At 40.4% G+C, this 12347-nt stretch overlaps 1 protein-coding gene across 1 annotated transcript in view; it reads left to right on the top strand.

Annotated features, from left to right (window-relative positions):
* Window positions 1-12347, top strand: part of LOC144235777 (PHD finger protein 20) — a 124675-nt gene that overhangs the window by 61976 nt on the left and 50352 nt on the right. Inside the window, exons 5-6 of the mRNA XM_077769385.1 lie at window positions 6237-6316; window positions 10582-10969. Coding sequence (XP_077625511.1) covers window positions 6237-6316; window positions 10582-10969 — 468 coding nt within the window. The remainder of the gene's footprint in view (window positions 1-6236; window positions 6317-10581; window positions 10970-12347) is intronic.

Genomic DNA, 12347 nt, shown 5'->3' with positions numbered 1-12347 from the left:
GGTCTGATGGGTTCTGTGCTAACAGCTCAGAGCCTGGAGCTTGCTTCAGATTCTGTGGCTCCCTCTCTCTCTGCTCCTCCTCCACTCATGCTGTCTCTCTCATAAATAAATAAACTTAAAATAAAAAAAAAATTTAAAAAAACCCTGGGGCAACCAGAGATTCACAAGTTGTTTTAAAAAATATTTTGTTTATTTCTTCCATGAGCTAAAATTATAGGAGGTAGAGTCTTCGGATAATGATTGTCCCTAAAACACATTTGCCACCCTAATAATTTTGGTTTTGTTAGCTCTGAATTCTTTCCAGCAAATTTTAGTTATTAGAAAGACATTGAAAATGAGTGGAGGGGCACCTGGGTGGCTCAGCCGGTTTAAGTGTCCATCTTCGGCTCAGGTCATGATCTCCCAATTTGTGAGTTTGAGCCCCGAATGGGGCTCTCTGCTGTCAATATAGTGCCTACTTCAGATCCTGTTTTGGATCCTCTGTCTCACTCTCTCTCTCTCTCTTCCCCTCCGCTGCTGGTTCTCTCTCAAAATAATAAATAAACTTGAAAAAAAAATAGAAAATGAGTAGAGATTTCTGCCAGAACCAGTTTTCCCCAGAGTTCTTTGGTCCGAAGTCTTTACTGGTTCTTAAGACTAATTGGAAGGGAGAAGAGAGGAAGGTCATGGGGCAGGGGAAATCCTGAAAGTTAGTGGAATTGGCTGGGTACTGTTATGGCCACATTGTGGATTGTGAAGGAAGGCTAGCCTTTGTGGGAGCTCAGATCTGTACCTGAAAGTGAGAAGAGATAATGACTTCGGTGCTGCCTTTGGGTTAGATTTTAACCATGGGAACTGGTGGGCAGTTTCTAGTTCGGTGTGACTCTAGTCATTGCAGGATGGGGGAAACAATGTTGGACTCTTTTTTCACTCTTTTCCTGGTATTTTCTGCTCTGCCTCAGTTTCATCTGCAGCAGAGGCTATCACAGTTTAATGGCTCTGTGAAGAGAAGCTCTGCTGGCAGAGTGCCCCCTTTATTTCCTGTAAAAGTCATTCTATCTTGTTGGTGCTGCTAAACCTGAGCATATAGTGAAATCACACCCTGTAGATTAATCTTTGGGAGGCTTGGCCTCATTTTCTTGCCACTCTTAACCTCCTTGGTGGTTTTTCTGAGGCTGAGCATTGAGGCTGCTGGCATGGGAGTCTGATGTGAAACACAACAAAATGGCAACTTTAGAGATTCTTATTAAGTGCTTAGAAACTGAGGAGGGCAGTGCAATGTTACTTAGCCCTTTTCACCTGGAACAGTTCTTTGGCAGTGGTCATTAAGCATCATTTCATGCGAAGGCAGGCACACCTGGTTAGCTTTGTTAACCCCCTCCGTCTGTGTTGGAGTAAGGATGGGAATCTTTGTTCAGAAGTCATTTCTGGCGAGTTGACCTTAGCTCTTTGCTACGGCTGCTTAGCTTCCCTTTTTCACATTGGGTATGGCAGAGCCACTTGTGTGTCAGGGCTTTGTGTCCCCAGTCATGGACCAAGACCATGCTGCTCTGCAAGGCATTCTCTGGGGGAAACTGAAAGTAGGTTTGCATTTACAGCAAAATGAGGAATTGTTCCTTCCTGTTGATCTGTGGTTCTTTAACTTGAGTGAACAGGCGAATCAGGTCCCTCTTCCTTAAAATTATACATATTCTTATGTGTTCTCTCTTCCCTCAGTTCAGTCTTTGGTCTAGTGCCTGAAGCTTGCATTTATAAGAGGAGATTCTATGGAAATGCTTTTATTTCTAGAGTCTCTTGAAGCAGTTACTATTTTTTGTCCTCATGCTATAACTGATCCTATATTTGAAATGTAGGGATGTTGGGATTGTGTGAGCAGCTTTGCACAGAGATAAAAGGAAGATTTAGGCCTGCACACGCAGGTGCTAGCTTCGCTCTTACCTTCTATGTGGGGAAGGGGTTTGGCACTTCCCTTTTAAACTGATTGGTGGATAGTAATAATTGGAACCACTTAGTGATCCCTTGGTCTGTAACTGTTCCTTTATTAAACAGTTTCCATATCTGATCTCATGTAGTAGTATTCACACAGACATGGAAAGGTTGTTGCCATCAACCCTATCATTTTACAGATGAGGAGCTAAGCTAGCAGCAGAAGCTGCTTGAGGTTACAGAGCACATACATAACTGACAGAGCTGTGACCTGAATGTAGGTCTCAGGGGCTCCTGAACTACAGTTCCTACAGTCCCAGGCAGTTTCTCTGAGGCAGAGTTTTCCTAAAAGGGCAAGAGTTGTCAGGGGCGGGTGTTCACTTGGAGTGTGTACCCACATGCCTGATATGATGGTAGGGTGGGTGTAGATGGTCAGTACTTTCTGGAGCCTGGTGGTATCTTCAGGGCCCTGACTAGGAGTCTGGATCTGGTCCCAGTCCCTGCTCCTTGATTACTAGCAGTTTACTACCCTTTCTCTGGACTCTTGTGCAGTTAGAACGCGAAGAAGGAATTGGAACAGATGAGCATTTTTAGAAATTGTTGGCTACAGAACCTAAGCCCATTATGTAAAATTGGCTAAGAAGAAACAATGGGGGAGGGGAAGGTATACTTGCAAACTTGTGTGTATTCTCTGCCCACCCCAGGCCCCAGAAGGTATTTCTGTGAGAACATCAGGACTTTGAGAATCCATGTTTGAAAACTTTGAGTCTCCTATCCTTGGCATTCTGGAATTCTCAAACTCTTGGAGAATGACTGGGATAGAGAAAAGGCCCTAAAGTCACAGTTATGGTAAATTTCAAGAGTAGCAGAGATCTATCCAGAGTCACTTGTGCATCCCCATTTCCATGGCGCTAAAGAAGATCAGTTTGCTATGCATCTCTAGTTTTTTTCTTCCATCCCTTTTGTATTTAACTGACTGCTATAAGGTTGTATACTGAGTTTTTAACTCCCAGAGGTGCATGTTTGTTTATTTATTTTAAGGGGGAGAGAGAGAGCTCGAGGCATGAGTGGGGAGGGGCAGAGAGAGAGGGAGAGAACCCCACGTAGGCTCCGTACTGTCAGTGAGGCCCAACTTAGGGCTTGAACTCACTAACTATGAGATCATGACCTGAGCCAAAATCAAGAGTCAGATGCTTAACTGACTGAGCCACCCAGGTGCCTCAGGACAGGGGCTTCTTAAGGGAGACTGAGACAGGGGGATTGCACTTATTTTTCTATCATTTACATATTATTTTTAAGATATTTGTGGCTGTGGGAGAACTCTGTTTTCAGCCACCCACGGGAAGATTCCAGGGGAAGACATTCTTTTAGTTATACAGGAACCATTAAAGTAGATTTGAGGCCTCTCTCCAGAAGTGAGTCTAGGCCACTGTTGTATATGGGATGTGTTGTTCTTTTCCTTCTGATTTATTGAAGCCTGGGTTAGGCTGTCTATATGATCATGGGAGAGAGGTTTGAGATGATCCTTTGTAGTTCTTTGGACGTAAAAAAGGTCAGGGCCAGGATATTGCTGCCTAAGGACAGTGATCCATGAGTACCTTTGGCCAAAGTGTGACTCATTTCAGAGTAGTCATTGATGCTCTGCGTCAGTGGTTTGGACTTAAGGCTGAGGGACTTGGGAAATAGGCAGTTTGGGGTGATGGAAGAAGAATTGGTCAGAGGTCAGCAAAGAGGCTTAAATGTTTGTTGTTGTTGTTCTTGTTTTCAGAGAGGCTTAGGTTCTAATCCTAGCTCTGTTTCGCTCTGTTTTAGCTCTTTTTGGAACTCAGTGCACACCTCTTTATTTAAAGCCTCCTTTTTTGAGCCTGCCATCAAGAGTAAGCTTCAAAATTGACCTCAAATAGCTGAAAATGTTGGACTGTTGGGTAGCATGACTAAATGGTATCCTTCTGGATGTTTGAAATGTCTGTAAAAATGGACCGTTTTTATTTCGATGTAATTGGTTCTAACTTTCTTGGTAAGACAGATGAAAGGAAATAGGCTTGGGTGACTTGTTGGCACACTTGACATCTTAAGATTTCATGAGAGGTGGGTTCTTAATGCCTCCATCCTCAGGCTGGTCAGAATTGTGTTATGGTTGCTTGGAAGGGGTATGTTTAGAGTTCATAGCATTGCTTAGCATTGCTTCTTTGCTGGCCAGTGCCCTCACAATAGAGGAAGGCAGACAGGATCCCAGGCCTTTGTTGTAAGAACTCATCAACCATTGATGAGCTGCCTTCTGTAGAATCCTTTAACCAACCCAGCATAAAGATACATCCTTGTATCTAGTTCTGTAGCCCCTTTGTTCTGTGTTGGTGACACTTGTGCCAGATAATTAACTTTATTTTGTAATTACTGAGAGTAAAGTTTAGTAGGCAATTACTAATTGTCTGTGGCAGTGGCTCTCAGACTTTACTGTGTAACAGAATCACCTGAAACACTTGTTAAAATACATTTATTTCTGTCACACTCTCAAGAGTTTTGATTCAGTGTATCAGGAGTGGTGTTGGTAACTTAATTTCCAACAAGTTCCCAAGGGTTGCTGATGCTCCTGGTTTGGGCACCACACTTTGAGAAGCCCTGGTCTACAGGTAACCAGGTTCTGTGTGAGAGAGACGGCTGTGAGATGTGGTCCCTGGCCTTGGAGAGCCTGCCTTTGATTTGGAATCTGCCTTCTGTATGAAAGTAGACCTAAGTTGAGGCAGGCAAGGTGCCAAAATGAGGCTTTGAGAAGTTCAGAGCAGGGAAAAATCTCTCTAGGTAGGAAGTCAGGAAGCTTTTACAGAAGTATTGCAGTCTTTGAGCTGATCACATTCTAGGCAGAAAATACTTTGATAAAGATGTGGAGATGGAACTATCACAAGTTTCATTGGGTGGCAAGTAGCTCATTACTTTGAGTTGGTGGGTATTGTATGCTGGTAATGAGAAACAAAGTTTGGAAAATAATTTGGCTCAGGTTACATTGGACTTCGAACACTACAGAATGAGGCTTTCATTAGAGGTGGCTAGCCATTGACAGGGCCCTGTTTAGGACTGTAGGAGGGGTTGGGTGGGGTGGAGAGAGAATGTATAAGAAGACGGTAACTAGCCCAGAAGGTTCTTGTGTTCTTTCACTCCCAGTCCTTGGGATTTTTCCCCCCCTTCCTGTTTGGTGTGAAATTGATCCTGAAAGCTGACTGATCATGTTTACCAATAGTAAACCATTACATGATTACCAGAAGTTCACTGGTAATCTTGACAAGATTAACAGAATCTTCTTTTTTTTTTTTTAATCTCTGGGACAAAAAAACCCCAAAACAAATCAAAAACAAAAGATAGGGGAGGTGGGTTCTAAGATGCAAAAGTTTGAAAATTGTTGTTTTGAGTGCAACTAATGAGAAGTTTTGTATTGTATTTGGATGTGTCATTTGGGGAGAAGCTTATTCTGGATTTTTAGCTTCAGTCTTACAGCAGTGATTTTTGTTAGATTTTTTTCCTAATGGAAAAACTGGTAATGTCATGGCACCATTTAGGGTCTTGGCCAAGTCTCTATTTTTAAATATTGTAACATGAAAGTCATCCATATAGATTATGAGATTAATGTAACCTCAAACAAAATGAAACCTTTAGTAAGCAGTCATGTTTCTTTTAAAGTTTAACAGATATTACCACTCTGAAGCCTAGAACATATTGATAAAAATTAATAATTCACCAAGCAATAAATAAATCTGCATTTTCCTCAATCTTAATCTTAATTGTTTTACTGCTCTTTGTTCTTGGCCTAAATTCAGTGCAGTTCTTTTTTTCTTTTAATGAAACATCATAAAAATAAACTGTTTTTTTTTTCTTAAGTTTATTTATTTATTTTGAGAGAGAGAGAGCGAGTGAGAGTGAGCAAGCGCGGGTGCATGAGCAGAGGGAAGAGCGGGGGGGGGGGTGCGGGGGAGAGAATCCCAGGCAGGCTCTGTACTGTCAGTGTGGAGCCCCATGCTAGGCTGAGAGATCATGACCTGAACCAAAACCAAGAGTCAGATGTCCAGTTGACTGAGCCACCCAGGCACCCCCAAAATGAGCTGTTTTTGATGGATTTTGATCTATATGGGATAAAGAGAAAATTTACTATGCAATCTTGACTGAGAAATGAAGACCTGCATACTAGTTAATATCTTGGACACAAGACTAAATGTGATTCCTAATATAGTTAATTCTCATACATTTACTGTTGTAGGGAGCTCCCTTGTGTTTATGCTTTGAAAAGTTTTGTTGCTTTCATGAAACTTCCAGTTAAATCATAATATCTCCTTGAATTTTAGGTACTTACACTGTGAAATTTTATGATGGAGTAGTTCAGACTGTCAAACATATTCATGTCAAAGCTTTTTCCAAAGATCAGGTGAGAAATGTGGTTTTGTGCTTTGTGATATAAATAATGCTAACATTGTAATTTTGTTTCTCAAATAAAGGCATTATATTTATTTATGATGGCAAAGTATTTCCTTTATCTGACACAATTTTACTAGAAAGCAATACACAGGTTTTCAGAAATTGTTAATATTTGTTTCTCTCTGCCATTTCCTATTATCTGTTTTCTTCATCTTTTCTCAAAAGTGTCTTGTTATTACTCTTTTTTTCTCTCTCCCTGTGCCCTGCCCCCAGAGCTGTTATTCATCATAGGGAACTTGCTGAAATGCTTGAGGAAACCTAGAGTGTATTTTCTCCTCATCTAATTTTGTCCCTTCAGCTCAGGATCATGACTTGGTGGTTTCAGAACTACAGTTTGGCTTGGATTTGGCAATCACTTAAGCTAATGTACCTGGTTTGAAAATTTTGTTTCCTTTTGTCCTGGTCACCATGCATGTGTTTGCTTGAGCATGGGACAGGAGTTTTGATACTAGAAATATGGTCCATCTAGACATGACCATCTAGAAATGTTGCCTACTCTTTTCATATTTTTTCCCCTTTAGTCTCTTTTTCATGTTTATGTACTAATGAAATAGTTGAGGGGAAAGCAAGATCAAAATTTGGATATTGATATTTTAAAAATTCTGATCATTAAAAATTGTTAGTCACCTCTTTAGGTAGTTGTTGATGTGACAGTATTTGGTGATGCTGGAACTTGTCTTTTCTTATGATGAAATGCTTATCACAAGTTTTAGTAAATTCTTCTGTACATATATTTAGCAGTTTCAAAAGATTATGATACATGATATCTTTAAAGGTAGCCTTAAGAATGTTTTGTTTTGGGGCGCCTGGGAGGCTCATTCGGCTAAGTGTCTGACTTCGGCTCAGGTCACGATCTCATGCTTCATGGGTTCGAGCCCCATGTCAGGCTCTGTACTGACAGCTCAGAGCCTGGACTCTGTCACCCTCTCTTTGCCTCTCCCCTGCTTGTGCTCTGTCTCTCTCTCTCGAAAACAAATAAACATTGAAAAAAGAAAAGAATGTATTGTTTTGCCAGTTTTCCTTTTCAGAAAATTGAAACAGTTATAAAGCTTTAGCCCTCAAGAGGTTTTCTCTTCAATCATATGCCCCTCCAGCATCTATGGAGCTGCTGTACGTACACTAAAATGTTATTTTGTGGGGTGCTTGGCTGGCTCACTCAGTAGAGTATGCAACTCTTGATTACAGGGTTGTGAATTTTTTTTAAAGTTGTTTTTTTTAACTTTTTTTTTTTTTTTTTGAGAGAGAAAGAGAGATAGAGCATGCATAGGAGAGGGGCAGAGAGAGACAGAGACACAGAATCTGAAGCAGGCTCCAGGCTCTGAGCTGTCAGCACAGAGTCTGACACAGGGCTCGAACCCATGAACTGTGAGATCATGACCTACGCCGAAGTTGGATGCTTAACCAAATGAGCCACAGGTGCCCTCACAGGGTTGTTAATTTGAGCCCCATGTGTGGCACAGAGTTTACTTAAAATTAAAAAAAAATTAATTTTGACCTTAAATGTGGCAAATTGTTTTTNGGAGGGGGGGGGGGGGGGGAGAGAGAGAGAGAGAGGGAGAGAATGAGAATGAATCCCAAGCAGGCTCAACGTGGTCTAGCACAGAGCCCGATGCAGGGCTTTAACTCATGAAACCGTGAGATCATGACCTGAGCTGAAACCAAGAGTTGGACAGACTGAGCCACCCAGATGTCCCTTTGGCAATTTTTTTATTGAGTTTGTGGAATAAGTTAATATAGATAGAGGACCATAATAAGAACTTGTTCAGAATTGTCAGATTGTATCCTCAAATACAGAATCTCCTCAAATAGAAGTGTAGGGCTCCACATAACAAACATTCAACTGTTTGATATACTCAATAAATTGATTGATAGCACTTGAGATGGCTTTGTGTTGGAGATGAGCACTTTACCCAGTGTGGATTTGTGGGTGCTTCTTTTCCCAATTCCCAGCTGTCCCTGAGTGTCTCACTTCATCTCAGACCTGCGGGGTAGTCAGGTACTGGCCCATGGGTCCTGCTTGTATTTTTTTTTTCCAAGACAGCATCGTATTTGGATAAAAGACTTCTCAGTCTCTTCAACTTTAAGAATCTAGGATTCCATAAAGCTACATACAGAACTTAACTTTCAATTTGTCTTTCTCTTTTAATCCTCTCCCTGCTCCAACTCTCAAAAAAGTACCCAGAAATTAAGTATAAGAGCTAAGGCAAGCCAGCCCGAGATTATCAGGCTCCCTCTCACAGGGACCAAAGTCTGGCTGCTATGGTCTCTACTCACAGCCTGGTAGTTAAAGCTGGTGCAGAATAAGGTGGTTTCAGAGGCTGGCAGCAACCTGGCTCCAAGGGCCTTTCTGCAGTGGGGCACACCTAACACGGCCAGGCAGTGTAAGAAGTAGTGTTTGTTGGCCTTGTCTAAAAGCTCCTTCCCATAGGCATCAGGAAACTGAGTTTCCTGTGCCCTCATAGGAGGCCAGCCCTAAGGCCCTAGCTCCGGACAAGGTACCCAGGCGATGGAGAGCAGCCCTTGGCCTGCGGCCATGGCAGTGGATGGTTGTGTGCCTCCACTTAACTTATTAAAAATATCTGTCACAGACAATTTTTAAAGTTTTTTTCATATATTATTAGAATAGATTGAGGTTTTTTTCTGTATGACCATACTGTTCTAAATGTTTTGATAATTTATATATTAGGAATATTTTCTTTTTTGAAGTTATAAAAAACATACTAATTGTAGAAAACTTAGAAACTATAGAAAAGCACAATGAAAGTAAAAACGATGTAATTCTGTCATCTAAATACAATATGTTCTTAACACATTGGCTTATATCCTTTTGTGTTTTTGTAAATATTAATACATATTTTCAAAATTGGGGTTATATGGTTATATTAGTATTTTATATCTTGCTCTCTCTTTTTTAAAGATGAGGGCTTTATCTTGCTCTTTTAACAAAATAACATTTTCTCACGTTCTTAATAGTGTTATGAGAATATGGCTTTTCCTGGCAGTTTAGTATTCTGTAATATGCATGTAACTCTCCTTTGTTTAATCAATTCCCTAATGGTCATTTATAAGAATATGTGTAAATTTGGTTATATAAGTCCGATTATTCTGTCAGAAAATTGGGTTTCTAGGAATTCATTCTAGTTCAAAAGTATGAACTTATTAATTTTTTTGACACAAATTGCCAACATGCTCCCCTTCCCCCCAAGGTGGTTGTCATTTATGATTCTGCCAGCAGTTACTGAAGAGTGCTTCCTCTCAAACCTGACTGCTTTCAGAAAGCTTTGGGGACCTGAAAATTTTCCTTCTAGGGTCTAACCTTGTTTATTATTTATCCCTATGGGATAAATTAAACTTTCACTCTCTGAGTATTTAGACACTCCTTCTGCTTTTGTGAGAGATCTGTGTGCTAGGTGCTGGGGATCCCATGTGAACCTGATATGGTGGTCCCTGCTGTCCTCTTGAGGTCTTGGAAGAGAGATACGTACACAAACTAAATTGTAGTTTTGCAAACTCCAGAGCTTTCAGAACTGACTTTATTAGGAGACAGTCACACTAGGACACAAGATTTTTAGAATAAATCCTTTAAAAAGTCATTTAGGAGGAAAGTAACCAAGAAGTTATACTTCTGTCCAGTGGACAAAAACTTAGTAGCTCAGGAACACTGTAGGTGGTTTGTTGACTTAGGCATAGTCTTTACCCAGTTAAGGAAGCAAAGCCCTGCTTCTGGGTTGGACAATCTCTACAGCTTTCCTGTTCAGCTTCTGTTTATCAGTTTCTGTTCTCTACCCAGGGTATCAGCACCCACTGGCAAACCAAGCCAGACCTCTGAAAGGCCCTGGGTCTGTGTAGTCCTGCATGGGACGAGAAGGATGTAGCTTGGAGGCATTTCCTTAGAATACTTCTGTCAGAAAGATTGCTTTGCAGAAGAGATCCCTGGGGTATTTGTCCCTTTAATTATCCAGTGACTTATTAATCAAAATATAGATCACTCTGTCTCAGAAGGAATTGAACATGACTTTTTTTTTTTTTTTTAAATTTAGGATTGGTTCTCAAGCCTCAGAGTATGGATGGGTATTTTCAGTGATTTTTTCCCATTATGTGATGTAGTACATGTCCTATTTTAATGTTTGTCTTTATACATTTGCAAAAAACCATCTGATTTTATATTTGCAAGTAATCACAAAGTGTGTTTCATTGCTATTTTGCTCATTTTAGAATATTGTGGGTAATGCTAGGCCTAAAGAAACAGATCACAAAAGTCTTCCATCATCTCCTGATAAACGAGAGAAGTTTAAAGAACAAAGAAAAGCCACTGTCAACGTTAAGAAAGACAAAGAGGACAAAGCCTTAAAGACAGAAAAGCGACCCAAGCAGCCCGATAAAGAAGGAAAGTTAATTTGTTCTGAAAAGGGGAAGGTGTCAGAGAAAAGCCTCCCCAAGAACGAGAAGGAAGATAAGGAGAACATTTCAGAAAATGACAGGGAGTACTCTGGAGATGCTCAAGTGGATAAGAAACCTGAAAATGACATTGTGAAGAGTCCACAAGAAAACTTGAGGGAGCCAAAAAGAAAACGAGGCAGGCCCCCTTCCATAGCTCCTGCTGGTGAGTTTCCTAAGTGGGGTCTGCAATGGCAATGCCAGAGTGTTGTTCTGTGGCTCTTTGTGATTTTCTATCCCTTCCATACTTCAATCCTTAAATTTTGTTCCTGACTTTGAATTGTTCTGTGATCTGGGGAGCTGAATTTAAGGGAGGCATGCATCCAAATGAATGTAAGTTGGGAGACATGTTCTTGACTGAGCCTCTGGGGTGGTGTATAACTGTCTACTAGATGCTTCAGCTTATGTGGTAAAACCTAATAAGCTAAGGCCTTATGACTGGTCCTATTCAACTGATCTCAGTTTAAGCAAGCTTAGTAGAACCTGGGATTAGGAAATAATAGTTTTACTGAGAGATATGAAAGAGGAAAGGAGAAGTAAATACATGTGGACATCAAACAGAGATAGGGCCAAAGAACACTGGACCTAGGAAGGCATAGGTGCATTTTAAAGTTGAGCTCTCTGGAGAGTGATTATTGATTGGACATTTCACAGTCTAAATAAAAAGCTGAGGTGGCTACTTGGTAAGAGTTAAGGTTAAAGGTACAGATTTAGGGAAGAATGTACAGTTATTTTAAGAAGTTAAAATTTGGAATTCTTCTAGAATAACCAAGAATAAAACACATCCTGAATTTCTTCCTAGGCCAAACACTTCTTTTCTAGTCAATTCAGTGACATGAAGAACACTTAGAACCTCTAGACTGAATGCTGGCTATGATAATCTGGCAGTGGTCTTCAGACATTCTTGCTTGCATATTTCCTACATGATATTAAAAAGTTATGAATCTCCCAGTATGTTTTAGAGTGGTGTCGATTTTTGTCACAAGTTTTAATAGTTGCAAATGGTATACTTAAAATATAAAATATGGCATAAAATATATTTTCATCACAACTGTAGAATTAGCTCATTCATTGGTCCTGCGTGATGTGGAATGCAAAGCCAGTCCTGTCAATCCAAACGAAATGTATTAGTATTCATTCCCAGTAGACAGCCTTCCCACATCTGAGTTCTAATTCTAAGATAGGAAATTAGATATAGAAGGATTTCTTGCCAGATAAATGAAGGCACCACCTCCTTCAGTGGTTGTTTAACTGAGTTTTGCTCTCAAAAGCTAAGCATGCTGGCATTCTCCCTAGGCCTAATGATGGTACTGTCCAGTTTGGTAGCCAGTGGCCACATGTGGCTGCTGGGCACTTGAAATGTGGCTAGTCTGAATTGAGATGTACTGAGTGTAAAATATACTCTGGAATTCAAATACTGGGTGCAAAAAACAACAGGAATGTAAAATATCTCATTAATCATTTTTATGAGGATTACATGTTAAAATGATGTTATTGAATGTGTTGGGTTAAATAAAATCTTAAATTCACTTTTTTAAAACTAA

Source organism: Crocuta crocuta, unplaced genomic scaffold (genome assembly GCF_008692635.1).
Source record: "Crocuta crocuta isolate KB4526 unplaced genomic scaffold, BGI_CrCroc_1.0 scaffold445, whole genome shotgun sequence".
Taxonomy (NCBI): domain Eukaryota; kingdom Metazoa; phylum Chordata; class Mammalia; order Carnivora; family Hyaenidae; genus Crocuta; species Crocuta crocuta.
The sequence above is the reverse complement of the archived record's forward strand: the minus strand, read 5'-3'. Positions and strand labels throughout refer to the sequence as shown.